General features: G+C 37.9%; 2 protein-coding genes across 6 annotated transcripts in view; one reads left to right on the top strand and one right to left on the bottom strand.

Annotated features, from left to right (window-relative positions):
* The window catches only part of LOC120489307 (uncharacterized), a 29,510-nt gene extending 28,127 nt beyond the window's left edge, over positions 1 to 1,383 (top strand). For both annotated transcript variants that reach the window (XM_089128125.1, XM_089128126.1), the window contains one exon: positions 109 to 1,383. In XM_089128125.1, the coding sequence (XP_088984251.1) occupies positions 109 to 308 (200 nt within the window). In that variant the 3' untranslated portion in view covers positions 309 to 1,383. The remainder of the gene's footprint in view (positions 1 to 108) is intronic.
* Positions 1,384 to 2,360: 977 nt separating this feature from the next.
* On the bottom strand, positions 2,361 to 24,533 carry engl (endoglin, like). Of its 4 annotated transcripts, none has more exons than XR_016153443.1 (17): positions 24,078 to 24,533; positions 22,977 to 23,083; positions 21,819 to 21,979; positions 21,607 to 21,744; positions 20,048 to 20,222; positions 19,727 to 19,895; positions 18,353 to 18,497; positions 18,079 to 18,274; positions 16,556 to 16,677; positions 13,972 to 14,121; positions 13,445 to 13,534; positions 12,105 to 12,302; positions 3,507 to 4,058; positions 2,978 to 3,085; positions 2,844 to 2,885; positions 2,576 to 2,671; positions 2,361 to 2,487 (listed from the first exon to the last, which is right to left on the bottom strand). XR_016153443.1 is itself a non-coding variant. In XM_089128123.1 (17 exons), the coding sequence occupies exons 2-17, from the start codon at positions 23,035 to 23,037 to the stop codon at positions 2,408 to 2,410; spliced, it is 2,445 nt and encodes an 814-aa protein (XP_088984249.1). In that variant the 5' UTR covers positions 23,038 to 23,083; positions 24,078 to 24,533; the 3' UTR covers positions 2,361 to 2,407. The 4 variants fall into 4 exon arrangements, 2 of the variants coding, with proteins under 2 accessions (XP_088984249.1, XP_088984250.1); XM_089128123.1 differs by having other exon boundaries at positions 2,978 to 3,047; XM_089128124.1 differs by having other exon boundaries at positions 2,361 to 2,665; positions 2,978 to 3,047.
* Between the last annotated feature and the right edge of the window lie 394 nt (positions 24,534 to 24,927).

Here is a 24,927-nt window from a genome sequence, read left to right as displayed (position 1 = left end):
CACCTTATCGCATCGCGTCTGGTTACATCATGGATGTTATTAGCAATTAGCTGACTGTGTAGAAAGTAGACAGTAAGGCAGAGCTAATGTGTGTGTGTGATCTCACAGGTGAGAAGCCTCATGTGTGTGTGGTGTGCGGTAAAGCGTTCAGTCAGAGCTCTAATCTGATCACACACTGCAGAAAACACAGCAGCTTCCAGCCGTTCAGCTGCCCGCACTGCTCACTCAGCTTCCAGAGGAGAATGGACCTACAGCGCCACCTACAGACTCACTCAGAGGACCACAGCGGACTGTATCACGGGAGCTGAGCAGCACACACACACACATGTTGTTGCATTGTGTGAAATGAGTCTGAATAATTCGTTCACATCACATACTGTATAGCTTTAAGAGCTGTTATGATGGGCTCTTCACGTGTCACATGTGGTGTATTCGTGGTTGTGACATCATAATCATGGGGATTCATCACTGATTTCAAATGAAATGTTATGGGGATTTTTATACTGTACTGCATATTCTGTCCTCTTACACTAAATTTACCCCTAAACATACCCATCACACACAACTTTCTGCATTTTTTTTTCAAAAAAACAAAAACAAAAAAAGAAACATCACTTAATATGATTTATTATAGGAACCAACAAAGTTCTGCCATTGATTTTATGTACTTTATGGGGACATTTTGTCATTTAGACGGTGAAATGACGGATTGCTTGCTGGGGAACCAAATTACAGGATATTTTCAGGAAGTTTTCACCATTTTGAATATTTTTTTTTCTTTTTGCTTGCTTCATTTTAAATGGTGTAGTGTTATAAATGAATTTTAAATGAACATATTCCATATAGCTCACAAAAACGGCATTGTAATTACACTATACAATTAAATTGCTGAGACCTGCTACATAAAAAATCCATTGCTAGCTCAATGTGAAGATTTTTTTTTTTAGCTAAAGTTCAGACTAATGTTGCTGTACCCAACAAATTTTGTTCTTCTCTCGAACTGCACACTTTGTTTGAATGTGAAATGTGTCTGAATACTTTGTTCACATCACATAGCTTTAAGACCTAATAATTGGCTCTTCATGTGTCATGTTGTGTTCATGGTTTTGACGTCATAATCATGAGGAAACTCTGATTTCAAATGATTAAGAATCATCCCGATATCCATGATATGACTTTTAATAACAAATACAGTCAGAACATCAACAGTAAAAGTTCAACTTTGTGACAGTACCTCAGGTGTTTCTGTATTCTCATGCTCTCAGCAGAAGTTTATATTTAGTTTTGTAAGAAATGTGCAGAACACATGCAAATGATAATTAAGATCCTTCCCAACCCTACTGTCCAGAGTTTATTTCTTTAATACTGACACTTAAAACATATGTACGGAGGCGTATTGCATTCACTTGAAGAAAAAAAAAAATCTACTCTGTTTTTCTGAATTAACGAGTTAATTTTTCATGAGAAAAAAAATTGCTCTGTTTTTCTGAATTAATGAGTTAAATTTTTCATGAGAAAAAAAAGTTTTTGCTCTGTTTTTCTGAATTAATGAGTTAATTTTTCATGGATTTTTTTTTGCTCTGTTTTTCTGAATTAACGAGTTAATTTTTCATGGATTTTTTTTTTGCTCTGTTTTTCTGAATTAATGAGTTAATTCAGAAAAAAACAGAGCAAAAACTTTTTTTCTCACTAAAAATTAACTGATTAATTCAGAAAAACAGAGCAAAAAATGTTTTTCTCATGAAAAATTAACTCATTAATTCAGAAAAACAGAGCAAAAATTTTTTTCTCATGAAAAATTAACTCGTTAATTCAGGAAAACGGAGCAAAAAAAATTTTCTCATGAAAAATTAACTCGTTAATTCAGAAAAACAGAGCAAAAAAAATTTTTCTCATGAAAAATTAACTCGTTAATTCAGAAAAACAGAGCAAAAAATTTTTCTCGTGAAAAATTAACTCGTTAATTCAGAAAAACGGAGTAGATTTTTTTTCTTCAAGTGAATGCAATACGCCTCCGTACATATGTAAGGGCTACAAAACACTACAATGAAAACAATAAAAGGACTGGAAATTAAATAAAGTACATTTAAGGTGCACAAGATCGTTTCACAAAATGTGTTACTTTAGCAGCAAAACAAAAGCAGCAGGTAAAATCATTACGCCTTACGTGAAACCTGTTTCCGACACAAAATAATAAGGTGATTGTGATTTTATATCTCTCAATTCTGACTTTTCCCTCACAATCCCAGAACTGTAAGATAAAAAGTCACAATCACCTTTTTATTGTTTTATTCCTTGTCAGAAACAAGTTTCCAACGTTAGGCTACAAGCTGATACACAAATTCAGATGTTAACAAAAGCACATTGACGGTTTAGTTGGCCTGGTGGAAACTGCTGGTTTGCTCCATCAGTATCGGCGTGTTTCTGAAGCCGTGTTCTGTCCCGATGTCTCTATAATACCGTCTCTCTGGGTCAAATCACGCCTCCCTGACAGTGACAACCAACAAGCGTGTTTTAAATGGCCAGCCGCCATGTGGGAAAACGTTAGACGATCATTTTGTGTGAGGGAGGGTACCAGTCTGAGTGTAGATGCACCACATCGCCCCCATCAGGAACAAACCCAGTAGAAAGGCTGCGAACACGACAGCCAGCACAGGACCCTCCTCTGCACCTGAACACAAATCAAAATTCAGAAAGTCTGATCTTTTGCAAGAAAGTATTGTTGGTGTAATATAATCCATTAACAGCAAATAACCACTTTTGGTCAGGGATAAGATTAGTGAGTTATTAGAGATGCTAATACAGAGCCCTATTTTTAACTGAATAAAGGAGGTGTAACGCACCGTTGTGTGTGGGAGTCTGTCTCGACATCTCAGTGAGTTTACCTGAAACACAAACACACAGAAAAAACACAAGTGTTAGTAATGCAAAAGGCTTGTGTGAATGAAAGTTCAACGCTGCATTGATGGGTACCGACCAGCAGGGGGAGCCAGAAACCCCACAGGATACGTCACCAATACTGGCCGAGACAGATTTCTGTCCTCACACTGTAAGAGAAAGGTGAAAGATAAGAATCACTTCTTATCTTTCGAGAAGAAAGGTTTTAATAGTTCTGGTTCCAGTGTTTTACATATATTTGATACTATTTATATATAAACAGTATATCATATCATATATCAAATCAAAAAATGTATTTGGACACCTTCAAAATTTTTCACATGATCACATTATTATAATTTCCCACAGTTTATTCGCTGTATATCTGGTGTCTGAATGATTATTGATTTGACTGTATATATATATTGATGTGATACACCTTTACACTTAAAGTTTCTGGAACTCAATACTAACAGCCTATGTTTTAATATATCAGATAATAATGTTTAATTTAGTTATTCATTTAATACGAACTGTATTATGATCTATACATTATTATTTGATCTGGTATGATATAATAAGATTATCAAAAATGACAAGTTTCCTTTGGGTAATGACACCAACAGTACCTGTTGAGAAGCAGGCGTGTGTGTGAGAGCAGGAATCCGAGGCCCCTGAGCACAGACCCGAGCGCCGGCCCCTGAGAGCCCCTCGTCAGCCGCACACAGACGCAGCCGGCAGTGCAGAAACTGAATGGAGTTATTATAGACAGGGCGCAGGATGAAACTGAAGCGCAGTGTGTGTGCGCCCTCGCGCTCATTGTCCCTCCTACTCCGCCTGCGCTCCTCGGGCTTCCTGGCTCGGACTCTGTCGGCTCTCTTGTCTTTAAACCGCCTGACCCTCTCGTCTCCGCCGCGGGCCCCTGTGTGTCTCCGGAGAGGGCTCGGCCATCTGTCGTCCTTCCTCTCGGGCTTCTCCTTGTCCTCCTCGTCTCCGTCGCCCTTGCTCTCTGGGCTGTCTGTTGGTTCCTGGGCTTCTCCGTCAGGAAGTGTGAAGGACGGGTCTGACGGGCAGAAGTCTTTGATGATGGACCAGCCGCTGTGAGCCTGCGGGTCTGAGAGAGGAGAAACCAGACACGACTGGAGCTCCACAGCCTCCGCAGCGCCAGACGCCGCCGAGATCTGACAGACACACAGAGAAGTTATGTTAATCCAACACTGCTCCCTATAAACCACTCATAACACCCCAGCAACCACATAGCAACAGCCTAGAAACCACCCAGACTACCCCAGCAACCACATAGAAACAGCCTATTAACCTGTTTCGGGTGGTTACTAGGCTGTTGCTATGTGGTTGCTGGGGTGTTCCGGGTGGTTACTATGCTGTTGCTATGTGGTTTCTGAAGTGGTCTGGGGGATTAATAGGTTGTTGCTATGTTATTATTATTATTTTTTTTTTCGGGTCGAATTTTGAGTTTCGATATCTCAGCTCTGGAAGGGTCTAGAGCCTCCATTTTCGCACTCAGGTCTAAGTCTCATGTCCCTCTATCAGAATCCAGAGTTTTGAGAAGATTGGAGAAACTTAATTTTTCGCCTGAAAAAAAAAAACGAAAGGGGTACCACTGTCGTTTTTTTTTTCGGGTTGAATTTTTGAGTTTCGATATCTCAGCTCTGGAAGGGTCTAGAGCCTCCATTTTTGCACTCAGGTCTAAGTCTCATGGCCCTCTATCAGAATCCAGAGTTATGAGAAGATTGGAGAAACTTAATTTTTCGCCCGAAAAAAAAAAACGAAAGGGGTACCACTGTCGTTTTTTTTTCGGGTCGAATTTTTGAGTTTAGATATCTCAGCTCTGAAAGGGTCTAGAGCCTCCATTGTTGCACTCAGGTGTAAGTCTCATGTCCCTCTATCAGAATAAAGAGTTTTGAGAAGATTGGAGAAATTTAATTTTTCGCCCGAAAAAAAAAAAACGAAAGGGGTACCACTGTAGTTTTTTTTTTGGGTCGAATTTTTGAGTTGATATCTCAGCTCTGGAAGGGTCTAGAGCCTCCATTTTCGCACTCAGGTCTAAGTCTCATGGCCCTCTATCAGAATCCAGAGTTTTGAGAAGATTGGAGAAATTTAATTTTTCGCCTGAAAAAAAAAAACGAAAGGGGTACCACTGTCATTTTTTTTTTCGGGTCGAAATTTTGAGTTTCGATATCTCAGCTCTGGAAGGGTCTAGAGCCTCCATTGTTGCACTCAGGTGTAAGTCTCATGTCCCTCTATCAGAATCCAGAGTTTTGAGAAGATTGGAGAAATTTAATTTTTCGCCTGAAAAAAAAAAAACGAAAGGGGTAACACTGTCGTTTTTTTTTTTCGGGTCGAATTTTTGAGTTTCGATATCTCAGCTCTGGAAGGGTCTAGAGCCTCCATTTTCGCACTCAGGTCTAAGTCTCATGTCCCTCTATCAGAATCCAGAGTTTTGAGAAGATTGGAGAAACTTAATTTTTCGCCCGAAAAAAAAAAAACGAAGGGGTACCACTGTCGTTTTTTTTTCGGGTCGAATTTTTGAGTTTCGATATCTCAGCTCTGAAAGGGTCTAGAGCCTCCATTGTTGCACTCAGGTGTAAGTCTCATGTCCCTCTATCAGAATCCAGAGTTTTGAGAAGATTGGAGAAATTTAATTTTTCGCCCGAAAAAAAAAAACGAAAGGGGTAACACTGTCGGTTTTTTTTCGGGTCGAAATTTTGAGCTTCGATATCTCAGCTCTGGAAGGGTCTAGAGCCTCCATTTTCGCACTCAGGTCTAAGTCTCATGGCCCTCTATCAGAATCCAGAGTTTTGAGAAGATTGGAGAAACTTAATTTTTCGCCCGAAAAAAAAAACGAAAGGGGTACCACTGTCGTTTTTTTCTCGGGTCGAATTTTTGAGTTTCAATATCTCAGCTCTGGAAGGGTCTAGAGCCTCCATTTTTGCACTCAGGTCTAAGTCTCATGGCCCTCTATCAGAATCCAGAGTTTTGAGAAGATTGGAGAAACTTAATTTTTCGCCCGAAAAAAAAAAACGAAAGGGGTACCACTGTCGTTTTTTTTCGGGTCGAATTTTTGAGTTTCGATATCTCAGCTCTGGAAGGGTCTAGAGCCTCCATTTTTGCACTCAGGTCTAAGTCTCATGGCCCTCTATCAGAATCCAGAGTTTTGAGAAGATTGGAGAAACTTAATTTTTCGCCCGAAAAAAAAAAACGAAAGGGGTACCACTGTCGTTTTTTTTTTCGGGTCGAATTTTTGAGTTTCGATATCTCAGCTCTGAAAGGGTCTAGAGCCTCCATTTTCGCACTCAGGTCTAAGTCTCATGGCCCTCTATCAGAATCCAGAGTTTTGAGAAGATTGGAGAAACTTAATTTTTCGCCCGAAAAAAAAAAACGTAAGGGGTACCACTGTCATTTTTTTTTTCGGGTCGAATTTTTGAGTTTCGATATCTCAGCTCTGGAAGGGTCTAGAGCCTCCATTTTTGCACTCAGGTCTAAGTCTCATGGCCCTCTATCAGAATCCAGAGTTTTGAGAAGATTGGAGAAACTTAATTTTTCGCCCGAAAAAAAAACAAAAAACGAAAGGGGTACCACTGTCGTTTTTTTTTTCGGGTCGAATTTTGAGTTTCGATATCTCAGCTCTGGAAGGGTCTAGAGCCTCCATTTTTGCACTCAGGTCTGAGTCTCATGGCCCTCTATCAGAATCCAGAGTTTTGAGAAGATTGGAGAAACTTAATTTTTCGCCCGAAAAAAAAACAAAAAACGTAAGGGGTACCACTGTCGTTTTTTTTTTCGGGTCGAATTTTGAGTTTCGATATCTCAGCTCTGGAAGGGTCTAGAGCCTCCATTTTTGCACTCAGGTCTAAGTCTCATGGCCCTCTATCAGAATCCAGAGTTTTGAGAAGATTGGAGAAACTTAATTTTTCGCCCGAAAAAAAAACAAAAAACGAAAGGGGTACCACTGTCGTTTTTTTTTTCGGGTCGAATTTTGAGTTTCGATATCTCAGCTCTGGAAGGGTCTAGAGCCTCCATTTTTGCACTCAGGTCTAAGTCTCATGGCCCTCTATCAGAATCCAGAGTTTTGAGAAGATTGGAGAAACTTAATTTTTCGCCCGAAAAAAAAACAAAAAACGAAAGGGGTACCACTGTCGTTTTTTTTTTCGGGTCGAATTTTGAGTTTCGATATCTCAGCTCTGGAAGGGTCTAGAGCCTCCATTTTTGCACTCAGGTCTAAGTCTCATGGCCCTCTATCGGAATCCAGAGTTTTGAGAAGATTGGAGAAACTTAATTTTTCGCCCGAAAAAAAAACAAAAAACGAAAGGGGTACCACTGTCGTTTTTTTTTTCGGGTCGAATTTTGAGTTTCGATATCTCAGCTCTGGAAGGGTCTAGAGCCTCCATTTTCGCACTCAGGTCTAAGTCTCATGTCCCTCTATCAGAATCCAGAGTTTTGAGAAGATTGGAGAAACTTAATTTTTCGCCCGAAAAAAAAAAACGAAGGGGTACCACTGTCGTTTTTTTTTCGGGTCGAATTTTTGAGTTTCGATATCTCAGCTCTGAAAGGGTCTAGAGCCTCCATTGTTGCACTCAGGTCTAAGTCTCATGTCCCTCTATCAGAATCCAGAGTTTTGAGAAGATTGGAGAAATTTAATTTTTCGCCCGAAAAAAAAAAACGAAAGGGGTAACACTGTCGGTTTTTTTTCGGGTCGAAATTTTGAGCTTCGATATCTCAGCTCTGGAAGGGTCTAGAGCCTCCATTTTCGCACTCAGGTCTAAGTCTCATGGCCCTCTATCAGAATCCAGAGTTTTGAGAAGATTGGAGAAACTTAATTTTTCGCCCGAAAAAAAAAAACGAAAGGGGTACCACTGTCGTTTTTTTCTCGGGTCGAATTTTTGAGTTTCAATATCTCAGCTCTGGAAGGGTCTAGAGCCTCCATTTTTGCACTCAGGTCTAAGTCTCATGGCCCTCTATCAGAATCCAGAGTTTTGAGAAGATTGGAGAAACTTAATTTTTCGCCCGAAAAAAAAAAACGAAAGGGGTACCACTGTCGTTTTTTTTCGGGTCGAATTTTTGAGTTTCGATATCTCAGCTCTGGAAGGGTCTAGAGCCTCCATTTTTGCACTCAGGTCTAAGTCTCATGGCCCTCTATCAGAATCCAGAGTTTTGAGAAGATTGGAGAAACTTAATTTTTCGCCCGAAAAAAAAAAACGAAAGGGGTACCACTGTCGTTTTTTTTTTCGGGTCGAATTTTTGAGTTTCGATATCTCAGCTCTGAAAGGGTCTAGAGCCTCCATTTTCGCACTCAGGTCTAAGTCTCATGGCCCTCTATCAGAATCCAGAGTTTTGAGAAGATTGGAGAAACTTAATTTTTCGCCCGAAAAAAAAAAACGTAAGGGGTACCACTGTCATTTTTTTTTTCGGGTCGAATTTTTGAGTTTCGATATCTCAGCTCTGGAAGGGTCTAGAGCCTCCATTTTTGCACTCAGGTCTAAGTCTCATGGCCCTCTATCAGAATCCAGAGTTTTGAGAAGATTGGAGAAACTTAATTTTTCGCCCGAAAAAAAAACAAAAAACGAAAGGGGTACCACTGTCGTTTTTTTTTTCGGGTCGAATTTTGAGTTTCGATATCTCAGCTCTGGAAGGGTCTAGAGCCTCCATTTTTGCACTCAGGTCTGAGTCTCATGGCCCTCTATCAGAATCCAGAGTTTTGAGAAGATTGGAGAAACTTAATTTTTCGCCCGAAAAAAAAACAAAAAACGTAAGGGGTACCACTGTCGTTTTTTTTTTCGGGTCGAATTTTGAGTTTCGATATCTCAGCTCTGGAAGGGTCTAGAGCCTCCATTTTTGCACTCAGGTCTAAGTCTCATGGCCCTCTATCAGAATCCAGAGTTTTGAGAAGATTGGAGAAACTTAATTTTTCGCCCGAAAAAAAAACAAAAAACGAAAGGGGTACCACTGTCGTTTTTTTTTTCGGGTCGAATTTTGAGTTTCGATATCTCAGCTCTGGAAGGGTCTAGAGCCTCCATTTTTGCACTCAGGTCTAAGTCTCATGGCCCTCTATCAGAATCCAGAGTTTTGAGAAGATTGGAGAAACTTAATTTTTCGCCCGAAAAAAAAACAAAAAACGAAAGGGGTACCACTGTCGTTTTTTTTTTCGGGTCGAATTTTGAGTTTCGATATCTCAGCTCTGGAAGGGTCTAGAGCCTCCATTTTTGCACTCAGGTCTAAGTCTCATGGCCCTCTATCGGAATCCAGAGTTTTGAGAAGATTGGAGAAACTTAATTTTTCGCCCGAAAAAAAAACAAAAAACGAAAGGGGTACCACTGTCGTTTTTTTTTTCGGGTCGAATTTTGAGTTTCGATATCTCAGCTCTGGAAGGGTCTAGAGCCTCCATTTTCGCACTCAGGTCTAAGTCTCATGTCCCTCTATCAGAATCCAGAGTTTTGAGAAGATTGGAGAAACTTAATTTTTCGCCCGAAAAAAAAAAAACGAAGGGGTACCACTGTCGTTTTTTTTTCGGGTCGAATTTTTGAGTTTCGATATCTCAGCTCTGAAAGGGTCTAGAGCCTCCATTGTTGCACTCAGGTCTAAGTCTCATGTCCCTCTATCAGAATCCAGAGTTTTGAGAAGATTGGAGAAATTTAATTTTTCGCCCGAAAAAAAAAAAACGAAAGGGGTAACACTGTCGGTTTTTTTTCGGGTCGAAATTTTGAGCTTCGATATCTCAGCTCTGGAAGGGTCTAGAGCCTCCATTTTCGCACTCAGGTCTAAGTCTCATGGCCCTCTATCAGAATCCAGAGTTTTGAGAAGATTGGAGAAACTTAATTTTTCGCCCGAAAAAAAAAAACGAAAGGGGTACCACTGTCGTTTTTTTCTCGGGTCGAATTTTTGAGTTTCAATATCTCAGCTCTGGAAGGGTCTAGAGCCTCCATTTTTGCACTCAGGTCTAAGTCTCATGGCCCTCTATCAGAATCCAGAGTTTTGAGAAGATTGGAGAAACTTAATTTTTCGCCCGAAAAAAAAAAACGAAAGGGGTACCACTGTCGTTTTTTTTTTCGGGTCGAATTTTTGAGTTTCGATATCTCAGCTCTGAAAGGGTCTAGAGCCTCCATTTTCGCACTCAGGTCTAAGTCTCATGGCCCTCTATCAGAATCCAGAGTTTTGAGAAGATTGGAGAAACTTAATTTTTCGCCCGAAAAAAAAAAACGTAAGGGGTACCACTGTCATTTTTTTTTTCGGGTCGAATTTTTGAGTTTCGATATCTCAGCTCTGGAAGGGTCTAGAGCCTCCATTTTTGCACTCAGGTCTAAGTCTCATGGCCCTCTATCAGAATCCAGAGTTTTGAGAAGATTGGAGAAACTTAATTTTTCGCCCGAAAAAAAAACAAAAAACGAAAGGGGTACCACTGTCGTTTTTTTTTTTCGGGTCGAATTTTGAGTTTCGATATCTCAGCTCTGGAAGGGTCTAGAGCCTCCATTTTTGCACTCAGGTCTAAGTCTCATGGCCCTCTATCAGAATCCAGAGTTTTGAGAAGATTGGAGAAACTTAATTTTTCGCCCGAAAAAAAAACAAAAAACGTAAGGGGTACCACTGTCGTTTTTTTTTTCGGGTCGAATTTTTGAGTTTCGATATCTCAGCTCTGAAAGGGTCTAGAGCCTCCATTTTCGCACTCAGGTCTAAGTCTCATGGCCCTCTATCAGAATCCAGAGTTTTGAGAAGATTGGAGAAACTTAATTTTTCGCCCGAAAAAAAAACAAAAAACGTAAGGGGTACCACTGTCGTTTTTTTTTCGGGTCGAATTTTGAGTTTCGATATCTCAGCTCTGGAAGGGTCTAGAGCCTCCATTTTTGCACTCAGGTCTAAGTCTCATGGCCCTCTATCAGAATCCAGAGTTTTGAGAAGATTGGAGAAACTTAATTTTTCGCCCGAAAAAAAAACAAAAAACGAAAGGGGTACCACTGTCGTTTTTTTTTTCGGGTCGAATTTTGAGTTTCGATATCTCAGCTCTGGAAGGGTCTAGAGTCTCCATTTTTGCACTCAGGTCTAAGTCTCATGGCCCTCTATCGGAATCCAGAGTTTTGAGAAGATTGGGGAAACTTAATTTTTCGCCCCCCAAAAAAAACGTAAGGGGTAACACTGTCGTTTTTTTTTTCTGGTTGAAATTTTGAGTTTCGATATCTCAGCTCTGAAAGGGTCTAGAGCCTCCATTGTTGCACTCAGGTGTAAGTCTCATGTCCCTCTATCAGAATCCAGAGTATTGAGAAGATTGGAGAAATTTAATTTTTCGCCCGAAAAAAAAAACGTAAGGGGTACCACTGTCGTTTTTTTTTCGGGTCGAATTTTTGAGTTTCGATATCTCAGCTCTGGAAGGGTCTAGAGCCTCCATTTTCGCACTCAGGTCTAAGTCTCATGGCCCTCTATCAGAATCCAGAGTTTTGAGAAGATTGGAGAAACTTAATTTTTCGCCCGAAATAAAAAACGAAAGGGGTACCACTGTCGTTTTTTTCTCGGGTCGAATTTTTGAGTTTCGATATCTCAGCTCTGGAAGGGTCTAGAGCCTCCATTTTTGCACTCAGGTCTAAGTCTCATGGCCCTCTATCAGAATCCAGAGTTTCAAGAAGATTGGAGAAACTCAAAATTCGATCCGGGGCAACCACATAGCAAAAGCCTATTAACCACCCAGACCACCCCAGCAACCACCCAGATTACCCCAGTACTCACATAGCAACAGCTTAGCAACCACCCAGACTACCCCAGAAACCACATAGCAACAGTCTAGCAACCTAACAGAGCACCCCAGCAACCACATAGCAACAGCCTAGCAACCTCTCTGAGCACACCAGCCAAAAACACGGCAAAAAAAAAAACAGATAGAAACAGCCTAGCAACCTCCCAGAAGATCCATGTTTGGAGTAAAATATGGACAAACCCAACCGTTGGTTTACATTTTTTAATAACATTTTTAAACCCAACGCTTGGGTTTGTCCACAATTGACCTAAACATGGGTTGAAACAACCTAGCATTTCTTTGTGTATCATTTAACTTCACATGAGTTTCCTGATATAAACACACACACACAGTCAGTGGAGCGTGTCGATCAGTGGCCTTGACTGTAAGCTCCACATGGCGACAGGAGTCTGGGGCCCTTGAGTGACTTTAATCCCTGTTATCGACTCCAGCGCCATCTATCATCAGCTCTGGCCTTCAGCGACGCACTGACCTGCACGTAGAGCCGGTCGTACGCACTGATAACGCAGGGCCCCACAGGCCTCCTCTCCAGGGCCTCGCTCACAAACAGCTCCATGGACAGCAGCGGGACCCAGGGAGGAGCCGCTGCCGGACTGAGGCGCAGAGCTTCCTCGGGACGGGCCGACGGAGTCACGTCTGATGGAATCACTAGAGTCGAATCACAGCTGATCTGAGCACACACACACACACCAGAGGAAACCGCATCATACACACATTTACAGAACCATCCAGTTGATCAAAGACAGTCACAAACAGTGAATCCCAATTCAGTAAAAATATCAAAAACATTCTTGAATCAAGATACATTTACTTGAAACGCAAAATAACATGAGTCTTGTTCTCTGAACAAAAAAATAGGTTATATTAGTAAACAAACTTAGCTAACTTGAATTAAGAATGAACAATCCTGCTTCAGCAATTATTAATCTTAGTTCATTTTAGTTTCAACATAGTAATACGTTAAAATCAAAGGTTGTAATTGTTAACATTAGTTAATGCACTGACACAGATTAATAAAGACTGTAACAAATGTATTGCTCATTGTTCTGTTAGTCAATAGATTAATTAATGTTAACTAATGAACCTTATTGTAAAGTGTAATAAGTTTAAGTTTAAAACAAAAAAATGGTGTCAGAAAAATAAACTTAATTTAAAGAGAAAACAAGTTTATTTTTCTAACTCGAGTGGCAGATATTGTTTTTTCTTGTGTTAAACTTAAACTCACTTTAGCAAAAAAGAGTAATTTTGCTTCTCAAGTTCATGTATCTTGACTCAATAATATTTAGATAGCTGTACTTTCTGACTGGTCCTAGCCAAAAAAAAAAAAAAAAAAATCCACATACAAAGGCTTACCACCTGGTGGCAGTGTATATGATGACGCACTAGTGTCCACTGGAGTGGTTGATGTGCAACCACTCCAGTGGACATGAAAATGCACAATGAAAATGCATATGCAAGAAATGGCTTTTTTAATAGCTGGCCACTGCAGTGAAAGGGTTAAAATAAAAATTTGTCAAAGACTCCTGAAAAATTATATTTTTGTGAAAACCGTGTTACATTTTAAGCAGCACAATGCATTTTATTACATATGCATTTTATATTTAGAGTACTTAACCTGGTATCCTCATTATTTAATGTATGCTTTAATAAATCTGTCAAGAAATGTTTTTTTTGAGCAAACCCTCTTACTGACCCAACACATTTGATAAAAATAATTCTGTGCTCATAAAATCAGTTATGAGGTACGAGTTTCCATCACAGTTTGAATGCTCTCCATTTAGTGCACTAGACTAGGGTTCGAAACACACTCACATGAACAGCCATTAGACTCGTCCAATCCAAACCCTCCCAGTCCGTCTCATTGTTCAAACCCTCCGATGGTTTTTGTTTCCACAGGAACACCTTCAAAACACAATTAAAGTGTGTTCAAGTAAGAAATGGGCCATTTTTCCCTTTTGTCCTCTGAAGATGTTCCCATCTCCAAACCTGATAATGCTCTGCATGAGTTCGGTGCAGGGTGACCCGGGTCATCTGTTTTTGGTGTGTGTGGTTACAGCTCAGGTCACATGTTAAAGCCTTCATATGCAACCAGACAAACAAACCCAGTGACAGCAAGACGGCGTGACCCAGGTCAGATTTAGTTGTTGGACTACAGAAATAATCATAATGAAATGCTATTTTATGACAATTTGACAAAAATGACAAAAAAACAATAGAATTACATCAGCTATATTTATATTACAATATTTTTAAAATTTATTTAGCATATTTCATTATAATTATGTTGATCATGTCTCTCTCTCTCTCTCTCTCTCTCTCTCTCTCTCTCTCTCTCGCACCGTGTTTGTGTAATGAACTCTTTCATTCGCTTCATCCATTTCTCCCTCCGTCCCACAGGAAATGACTGGGAAAACCAACAGGAAATGGCTTCCGTTAAATTCGGCCTTGCAGTGGCGATCCCGCAGGGTCACTGTCCCCACTGGCGAAATCTGTGTGTGTTCAAACAATCCAATTAGTCAAACTTGGTGATCCGAGTAATCTTGAATAATACTAATACTAAACTGTTCAAAAATGTAGGGGTCAAAAAATTTTATTTTTGATTTTTTTATCTTCTGCTCACCAAGGCTGCATTTATTTGATCAAAAATACAGTCAAAACTATGGAAGCTTGTTTCCGCCACTTAATGAAAAATAAAAAAGGTACTGTAATTGTGACTTTTTATCTCACAATTCTGACTTTTTTTCTCAGAATTGCGAAATATAAAGTCAGAATTGCGAGATATAAAGTCAGAATTGCATGATATAAAGTCAGAATTGCGTGATATAAAGTCAGAATTGCGAGATATAAAGTCAGAATTGCGAGATATAAAGTCAGAATTGCGTGATATAAAGTCGCAATTGTGTGTTATAAAGTCAGGATTGCGAGTTTTAAAGTCAGAATTGATTGATAGTCACAATTGTGTGTTATAGAATTGCGAGATATAAAGTCAGAATTGTGAGATAAAAAGTCTCAATTCTGTCTTTTTTTCTTTATATTTTTTCTTTATTTCTCAGAATTGTGACTTTATTTCTCAGAATTGTGACTTTATTTCTCGAAATTGAGACTTTATATCTCGCAATTGCGACTTTATGTGATTTTGTGATTTTTGTGATTTTATTTCTAGAATTGCGACTTTATTTCTCAGAATTGCGACTTTATACCTCACAATTGCGACTTTATTTCTCAGAATAGAGACTTTATTTCTCAGAATTGAGACTTTATATCTCGCAATTGCGACTTTATGTGATTTTGTGATTTTTGTGATTTTATTTCTAGAATTGCGACTTTATTTCTCAGAATTGCGACTTTTTATATCTCACAATTGCGACTTTATTTCTCAGAATTGTGACTTTATTTCTCAGAATTGAGACTTTATATCTCGCAATTGCAACTTTATGTGATTTTGTGATTTTTGTGATTTTATTTCTAGAATTGCGACTTTATTTCTCAGAATTGCGACTTTATACCTCACAATTGCGACTTTATTTCTCAGAATAGAGACTTTATTTCTCAGAATTGAGACTTTATATCTCGCAATTGCGACTTTATGTGATTTTGTGATTTTTGTGATTTTATTTCTAGAATTGCGACTTTATTTCTCAGAATTGCGACTTTTTATATCTCACAATTGCGACTTTTTATATCTCACAATTGCGACTTTATTTCTCAGAATTGAGACTTTATATCTCGCAATTGCGACTTTATGTGATTTTGTGATTTTTGTGATTTTATTTCTAGAATTGCGACTTTATTTCTCAGAATTGCGACTTTATATCTCACAATTGTGACTTTATTTCTCACAATTGCGACTTTATTTCTCAGAATTGTGACTTTATTTCTCAGAATTGAGACTTTATATCTCGCAATTGCGACTTTATTTCTCAGAATTGCGACTTTATATCTCGCAATTGTGATTTTATTTCTAGAATTGCGACTTTATTTCTCAGAATTGCGACTTTATATCTCACAATTGCGACTTTGCTTCTCAGAATTGCGACTTTATTTCCCAGAATTGCGACTTTATATCTCGCAATTGTGATTTTATTTCTAGAATTGCGACTTTATTTCTCAGAATTGCGACTTTATATCTCACAATTGCGACTTTATTTCTCAGAATTGAGACTTTATATCTCACAATTGCGACTTTATTTTCTCAGAATTGCGACTTTATAGCTCACAATTGCGACTTTGCTTGTCAGAATTATGACTTTATTTCTCAGAATTGTGACGTTATATCTTGCAATTGCGACTTTATTTCTCAGAATTGAGACTTTATTTTCTCAGAATTGCGACTTTATAGCTCACAATTGCGACTTTGCTTCTCAGAATTATGACTTTATTTCTCAGAATTGTGACTTTATATCTTGCAATTGCGACTTTATTTCTCACAATTATGACTTCATATCTCGCAATTGGGAGATAAAAAGTCACAATTATTTATTTATTTATATTCAGTGGTGGAAACAAGCTTCCATAAAAAACAATACAATTTTATGACAAGTTTAAAACAGCTGTTTTCCGTGTGCAAATGTAATTTATTCCTTTGATCAAAGCTGGATTTTCAGCATCATTACTCCAATTGTCAGGCACATGACCCTTCAGAAATCAAAGATTTACAGTTGCGCTGCTTCATTTTTTAATTTTTTTTTTTTTTTTTGGAAACCATAATTAATTTTCAAAATATTTAGATGAATAGAAAGTTAAAAAAACAGCATTTATTCGGAATAGAAATCTACACATTATAAAAGTCTTTAGTAGGAAAGCTTTGTTTCCACTACGGAATAAAAAACAAGGTAATTGAGCTTTTGTACTAATTGAGCACTAGTTCTCATTTTTATAAGCATAAAGAAAGAAAGACTATCTTGCTCAGTGTGTGTTGTTTACCTGCAGCAAGTGTGTGTCCACCGCAACAGAAAGAGCTCCGCCCTCACACTGCCATGTGAACGCCTCTCTGCTTCTTTCCATCACGATGACCTCTTCCTCGTCTGAAGTCCTCGTCTCAGAGTCTGAACGTCACGACAAAACCAGTGAAACACGGAGCTGTATAGCAGCTGAAGACTTCTAGACAAATAATCTGTGAATGTGTTGCCAATATGTGATTTAAAACAGTAGTGTGCCACATGTCACGTGAGCTCATTATGCTAATTAGGAATCGTAATTTTGCTCTTGAATAGGAATTTTTTTTTAGAAACTCTGATCAAATAATCTGAGTCAGAAGAAAAATGGTGGTTCAAAAACCAAATTAAAGATATTTCAGGTGAATAAGGTTACACAATTAGCTAATAGACATCACTATACATCCGCAGTTGATTGATTAAATTAAGAATTAAATTGTATTACAAGTTTTCCGATAAGTTATGTTTAAATACGCAAATGAGCCATTTTCTAATTTCCTATGTGCTAATTTGCATACATTTCCAGAAGATTAATCTGAACATTGGACAAAACCAGGTTCAACATTCTTATTTGATTTTGTTGACATATTATAGTTAAAGGTTTTTATAGAAGGGATTTTGAATATCTCTTTTTATCTCTCTATAAATCAGAAAATACTGTCAACAGACAGAAAAAAAATTAAATGTTATATAAATCAGTGAGAATGACATATGAACAAACTCCTCAGTAAAAGCTTTCAGAATATAGACAGGAATAACACTGTAAAGTTTGGTGTGAGTGTGTGTGTAAGTGCTGCTGAAGTGGTGGAAAAAAAAACTCACAAACTGTAAATAAAATCTACTAAAATAAAAACTTAAATGTATTTTGGATGTTTTCTTAGCACTAGTCTGAAACAACACGTTATGAAATGGCAAATAATACAAAATCTTAAAATTGACCAGTACATGAAAAAACAATGGCTTTGCCTTAACGCATTGCATTGTGCGATACAGTCCCATAAAGTGTGATATCAAGGAAAGTCTGTTCAATCCTGACTTCTCAAAAACTACTTGAATTCACAATTAAATTAAATATTTCAAATCACACTCTTAGAAGAAAAGGTTCTATCAGCGCTATGTATTTGGAACCCCTAAAAGGTTCTATACACTCTTAAAAAAGGGTTCCTCTGGGTTCTATATAGAACCCTGGGGTTTCGTACTTGGCCAATAGAACCTTTTACGAAAAAAAAATGGTTCTTTATAGAACCGTTTTGGAGTTCCATATATGAAGCGGGGGATGGAACCATTTCTGGTTCTAAATAGAACCATTTCTTCTAAGAGTGCAGCAACAAAAACTCACATGAAATGTCCAATAAATGTTCTTTCTAGTGTTAAAAAAGTGTATTGTGCATTGCAGTTTTCCCCATTCATAAGTAATAGTAGTGAACCGTCTTTCTTTATCTATAGTCTTTGACTCTATTTTTGAACATTTTATGTTCATTTGATCAGATAATACACATAAATGTCACTCACCTTTTCCACCTTCTCTTAACTTGATCATGAAGCGATTGGCCAGATCAGCCTCGGTGTATGAGGTCACTTTGGGAAAGCCGTTCTGATTGGCCCATTGTAGAAGGTCGGGGGTGCTGTGGAGGTCAGAGGTCACGGTGCTGGTCATGCTGAGGTCAGGGGCCTGAGTTCTGTACGGTAGACTAACGCTGTTGGACGACTGAAAGAAACACAACTTTAGAAAGTGTTTGAACAAGTGCACAGGTTAGAGATACAGATTGATGAAGTTCTGCCTTACATAGACCCTGACGTGACCTCTGACCTCTGGAGCCACCAGAGCCCAGTTGACTGAAACCGCACTGCTGAGGATCAGAACAATCCTGTGGTAACCTGAACGAGCCACAGGGGGCAGCAGAGAGACCGACACCTCCACCTGCAAAGACCTGAGACAGAGATGACTTTATTTTCATGTTTTCATCACTTTATTTTCCACAGCATCTGTGATGGGTTGTCAATTATGACAGAGAAAACATTGCGAGTTTGTCAAATAATAACGGAAAACAGCAATGCTGTTATGATGAAGCAATGGTCAGGAATAAAACGGTTTAAATGCAGTAAAATGAAGCTTGCTTTTTATTTTAATGAATAGAAATGCAACGCATTATTTGGGTTATTACAAAAAAATATTTATTTGATTATTATCACATTATGTATGCCTTTAATTTTCATTTCCCCTTTCATTTCAATACATTTATCCATTTCTTCAATTTTTATTTCTTACTATTCTATTTATTTATTTATTTCTAATGTATCTTTTTTAAGTGTATGTAATTTTACATTAAATATTTATATATTTATATCATTACATAACATAATTTTGTCAATTTATTATAAAAAAAATTCTTTGAATTACCATCATGTTAAAGATGTTATGTGTATATATATAATTTTATTAAAACATTTATTTTAAGTGTCATTTTTATGTATGCTTTTTATTTTCATTTCCCCTTTCATTTTTATACATTTATCAATTTCTTTCATTTTTATTTCTTACAGTTTATTGTTATTTACTTATTTCTATTAATGTACCTTTTTATGAGAATTTGAAATAATATTAATCTAATTTTACATTCAATATTTATGCATTTAATGTGTTCATAACATAACATAATTTTGTACATTTATAATGTAAAGTACTTTGAATTACCATCATGTTAAATGTGATAAATTATATAGGAAATATTAGGGAATAGGAAACAGATCTGCTCGAGTGCGAAGTTAAAGCGCAAGCAGAACATCTACGAAGTGTACGTGTGTTGTGGACCCACCTAAAGGCGCATATTACTAACGTGCTCTTTAAATCCTGCACCGGCTATTTATATATATATATATATATATATATAATATAAATATACATATATAAATTAAATGTATTAAAAAATGTATATTATTATTGTCCTTTTTATGTATGCCTCTTATTTTCCTCATATTTTTTTATTTTGTGTATATATATATATATATATATATATGAATATCTTCAATATTCCTTATGTACTTTATGAATACTATTTATGTGCATTTCACATTAAAAATCTTTTAATCTTCACTCTTTTAGTGTCTTGTCTCGTCTCAGTTTGAGAGTTTTCTCTTTGAGTTGGAGAGCTGAACTGACCCGCACAGGCCGGACCCCGAGGACCAGAGCCGGATAATGTGCACCTCCGTCTCCATCGGCTCGTCTGACGGCGTGCAGCCGTGAACCTCCTGATCCTGAATATCTGACGACAGATAGTTCTGCGACAGGAACAGAGACTGCAGGCGGCACTGGCTCGGCATGCTGGGATCTGCAGGCGGATGGGAACTGCATTAGGATATATAGTAAAATTACTTTATACTAAAGTGTTTTTGAACCATATGGTAAACTATGGTAATTTTACTATAATATACTATAGTATTTATTCATGTGGGTGGGTGAATACCATCACAAAGTTCTCACCCTCTCCCAGATGAAGGTACACGCGGTTTGCGCGCACAGTGTGTGTGAGCGACGAGAGAGTGGCGTGTCTCTGGAGGATCCAGCGCAGCAGGACCCGGGGACGCCGCGGCAGAGACCGAACCTGAGCCACGCGGATCGACAGACTCGGAGACTCGACCGTGGAGTTCAGAGACACCTGGGATAGCAGTGTTGGGAAAAGTTACTTTCAAAAGTAGTGTATTTCGATATTACGTTACTCCCTTAGTAAATTGAAAGGAATGCGTTACGCTACTTTCGCATAGCTTTTTCTTACCTGTGCTGCGCTTGTTTGTCTTTAAATAACAGAAAAAAACAAAAGTTCTGTTTTTGGCAAATGTAAAGCCTAAACCCGGTGCAATACAGCTCCAGGCGCGACGCAAGTGTGTTTTGCTAGTTTCAGCCCTACGCAGTTATCATTTTCACATCCATTGTTTTAATAGCAAATGCATTTATTGCAATATTAGGGAATAGGAAACGGATCTGCTCGAGTGCGAGGTTAAATCGCAAGCAGAACATCTATGGGACAAAGAGTACAGACGCATATTATAGACGCATATAACTATCGCGCTCTTTAAATAGGCTAACAATAGCAATAAACGTGACTTGACCTGACACGGTAATAAACAGGAAAATAACATCAATAGCAAAATCCATCAACTATGAAATGACTTGAATTTCAGCTATAAAGCAGCTCCATCTCTGTTTTATAAACAATCTGCGTTTCAATTAACTACTATTAAGAAATGCAAAAACACATTAAATTAAACGTGAAATTTTGTAGAAATAGTATTTTCTTGCAAATACTAGTATTTTAGTATTTATCGTACTCCAATAGTGTCCTTATTGAGTTTCAATTCTGTGTCAGAGCAGTCAAATTGATATTATTAATTGTCTTTTAAAGCAACACCAAGTAACTTTTCCTCTGCGGTCGCCCTACAGGTTGGAAGTGGAATTGTCCATTTCCGCTGTAGTAAATAATTTAGCCTAGCGCATCCTTCTGTCGCACGCACACTCGCTGTTTATCCAGCGCTGGCTGGGGAATAAACAATGTCCACAGACAAGGTAGAGTATGTTTCATGATTTCATCAAAGTATGATGTATTGCGACATCTGAAACGAAGAAAAACTAAATAATGACTATTGTAATGCTTGACGTAAAGCAAGTCAACTTTGAAGTTAGTGTTGCTTTAAGCAGTAACTGAGCAAGCCAGATTGGCAAAATCACATCCAATCAAAACATATTTAATGAACTAAAAATATTATTAATACAAATAATTAATACAATAATAAATAGTATTAGCACATAAATATTAATAGTGTCAATATTGAGTTTAAATTTTTTTTCTCATCCGATAGTGTCAGTGCAGTCAAATCAACAATTTACAAAATGACACCCAACCAAGACATATTTATGTAATAGTAAAATTAATAAACGGTAAAAATATTAATACAAGTAGCATAAATGCTAAATAGTATTAGCAAGAAATATTAATAAAAAAAACCTCTAATAAACAGTTATGTGATCGAGTGAATCACACACACCTGCACCAATACGTTGACGTCCTGCGGGAGTCCCTCGTTCTCCAACACCCAGCGCACGGCATGCTGGGAGCTCAGCACCAGAATCACCGGGCGGTTGACGGGACGCGAGAGGGTCAAAGGTCTCAACACCACCGTCACCTGTGGACAGGACACCTGAGCAGGACGTGTGCACATCGACGGGACCAACGAGCGGACAGACATAGGTTTCATACCTGTGTATTGGAGGCTTTGCCTACAGAAATCACATGGGTCTCTTTAGCTCCGCCCTCTCTGGCAGCACAGCCTGTTCCCGCCTCGAAGCGCTCCAGCTGAGCCTGGACCGGGTGCAGCGCCTCCACAGGCCACATGGAGCACTGCAGCTCCCTGCTGGACACTGGCACACAGAACAAGTTTATTTAGCACGGTTTATTCACAATGGCAATTCAAAGTGCTTTACAGAAAGGAGGCCATGATTGGTGACGCCAAACCAATGAAGGGAATGTGGTCAGGACACCGGGGTTACACCCCTACTCTTTACCAGAAGTGCCATGGGATCTTTAATGACAGAGAGCCAGGACCTCGCTTTAACGTCTCATCCGAAAGACTGGATTTTGTGGTTGAAATTGAAAAAAGGAACAAATCTTTCGCTCGCGGGTCAATTTGACCCCCTTAGGAATGAATGAAATACGAGGAATGGTTCAGTACACATAGAAGAATGTAAAAATACTCAAAATTCAAACTAAAAATGCTAAAACTTTGCAAAAATTTGAAGAATAACTACTAATATCTTCAAACCGAGAATAACTGACTTTAGGACCCAGAGGAACACCTCATTTGCCCCATATAGAGCTATAAGGCCATCTAGTGGCAAGAGTCATGAAATATCATGTTATATTAATTTTTTTCCAGAAGAGGTCGACAAAAACACCCAGTGTAAGATATGAAGTTTGATCAAATCTAGTGATTTAAATGTAAATAAAATAATAAATAAAAAATATTTTTAAAAAAATTGCATTAAAAAGAGAAAAAATTAAATTAATTAAAATGATCAAATTATTTATGAAAAAAATAAATAAATAAAAAAAAAGCTTTCTGGAAGAAAAGAAAAAAAACGTGGGGGAAGGATGAGGGTTAAATATACCCCAATAAGTCACTCACACTTATTTAACATAACAGCTTACGTCAAACTCAGAGACGCAAATGAAACTCACAGTCCCGTCATACACACACACACACACACACAATCACCACACGTCTGCTCAAGCTTTCACATGCACCCTTGAGAAATGTGTCTGGCTGCTCTCTCTTTCACCTGCATCACAGAAATAATCTCATCTTTATAATCTCTTCTTCTCAGTGTTACCCAGAGGGCATTTCAAAGTGTGTTTTACCTGCAGTTCCCACCACAGCCTGAAGGAAACAGAGTAGAGCGCAGACCGTCCAGGGCATCATCCTTCAGCTCTTCACAGAGTCAGGCACAGAAGAGTCTTACTTCCTACTGAGAGAGAGAGAGAAAGCTCATAATAGTCAGAAATTAGCATAAAGCATTTTCAGTATAGCAAAACTAAGTGAAACAGATGCAAAAACAAGAAATGATTTCAAAGTTTGATAACTCAAAGTGTCAGTTCACCCAAAATTTTTAATTCTGTCATCATTTACTCTCCCTTAATTAGTTCCAATCCTGCATGATTTCTTTCTTCTGCTGAACACAAAAGAAGGTATTTTGAAGAATATCGGAAACCCAAATGTTATGTATGCTGTATTGACTTCCATGCTGTTTTTTTCCAGAAACTGTTTGGTCACTGACATTCTTCAAAATATCGTATGTTGTGTTCAGAAAAAGACAGAAATCATGCAGGGTTGGAACTAATTAAGGGCAAGTAAATTATAACTGAATTTTCATTTTTTTGGGTGAACTATCCTTTTTTATTTTTAACTAAAATAAAGCGTTTTCCAGTATTTTGTGCCAACCACCTGTTAGACAGATGCATGGTATCCCATTATAGAACTGCAAAAAAAAAAAAAAAACTTTAAGATAAAATAAAAAATGAATTTATAATTTTATAGATAAAATATTGTTTCAAAAACAACTAAGCTCTAAAACTCTAAGCACGACACTATAAAATAATAACTAATACATCTGAATACCTCAGCAAATTATATTTACATGAAACCTTTTTGATTCATAGTTTTATATAAGATAAGATTGTTTTATTTGATGTCATGTGAGCATCTAATGCTACATTTTAAAAAATACAAAAATTATGTAAATACAATAAAACAAACACAAGAAGTCATATTTATTTTATTTCATTTTAAATAAACAAAAAAATCCAAAACATTTTCAGGTATAATCTTACTAAATAAGTCCTTAAGTTGAATAAATTAATAAAAGAGCATTCTATGTGTATTATACCCAGGAGGAGAGTCCAATTTCTAGTTTTATATATTTTCGAATGACTAAATAAACGCTAATAAATGCAAAAGTTCACCTGCAGCAAGTCTGGGACCTGAAGGACATCACCGAGGCGCTCACCCGTGGGACCCCCAGCAGAGGACAGGACGTGACAGCGGACCCTTGAATGGACCGTCAAGCCCCGCAGAAGAGCTCGTATAGGATGATCCGTGTCTTCTGATCGGGTGAGAAAAGTTCGGGTCAGCTGATGTAGTGTGGAGGGGGCGGGGCCAAGACGCGCGCAGAGAGAGAGAAAGAGGAGAGAGAGAGAGAGAGAGTTCCCGCCCGCTGATAAACTGTCTGACTCTGAGGTGGAGCGACGACAGATTAAAAAGATGCGAGCGTCGAAGAACAGGTAGATAAATACACATCTAACGATTCAATTTACCAATATTTTAAACAAATTTGAAGTTTCTGTCGGTGAATAGGACAGCTTAGAAACAAAAAGTGAGACTGAGTTTCCCTGACTGGACCGTTTCCACTGACTGTGATGACGCGGTTTTAACGGTCACCTAGCTTCGCAAACCCTGCAACGTTTTTTATATTTTCATTTAAAATAACACACTTTGCTTTATGTGAAGTCTTTTCTCTTCTGACTGCCGTTATCAATTTCTCTATTTTTCATGTCTATGAAAGTTGTGAAGACGATATTGTGGAGTTTTTCTTTTGCTATTTGAGTAAACGGGAAGACACAAAAATATAGATAAATTTAATGTAATCTCTCATTCACCGCTATAGAAGTTCTGAGAAACCCGGAAAAGTGAAAAGGGTCAATGACATTTTGTTTTATATATCATTATTTTAGCTAATTGTTCCAGTTATGCTTTGATAAATAAACTTCAATTATATATATATATATATATATATATATATATATATATATATAT

Source organism: Pimephales promelas, chromosome 3 (assembly GCF_988280905.1).
Source record: "Pimephales promelas chromosome 3, fPimPro1.hap1.1, whole genome shotgun sequence".
In the NCBI taxonomy this organism is placed as follows: domain Eukaryota; kingdom Metazoa; phylum Chordata; class Actinopteri; order Cypriniformes; family Leuciscidae; genus Pimephales; species Pimephales promelas.
This window is presented reverse-complemented; position numbering and strand designations above follow the sequence as displayed.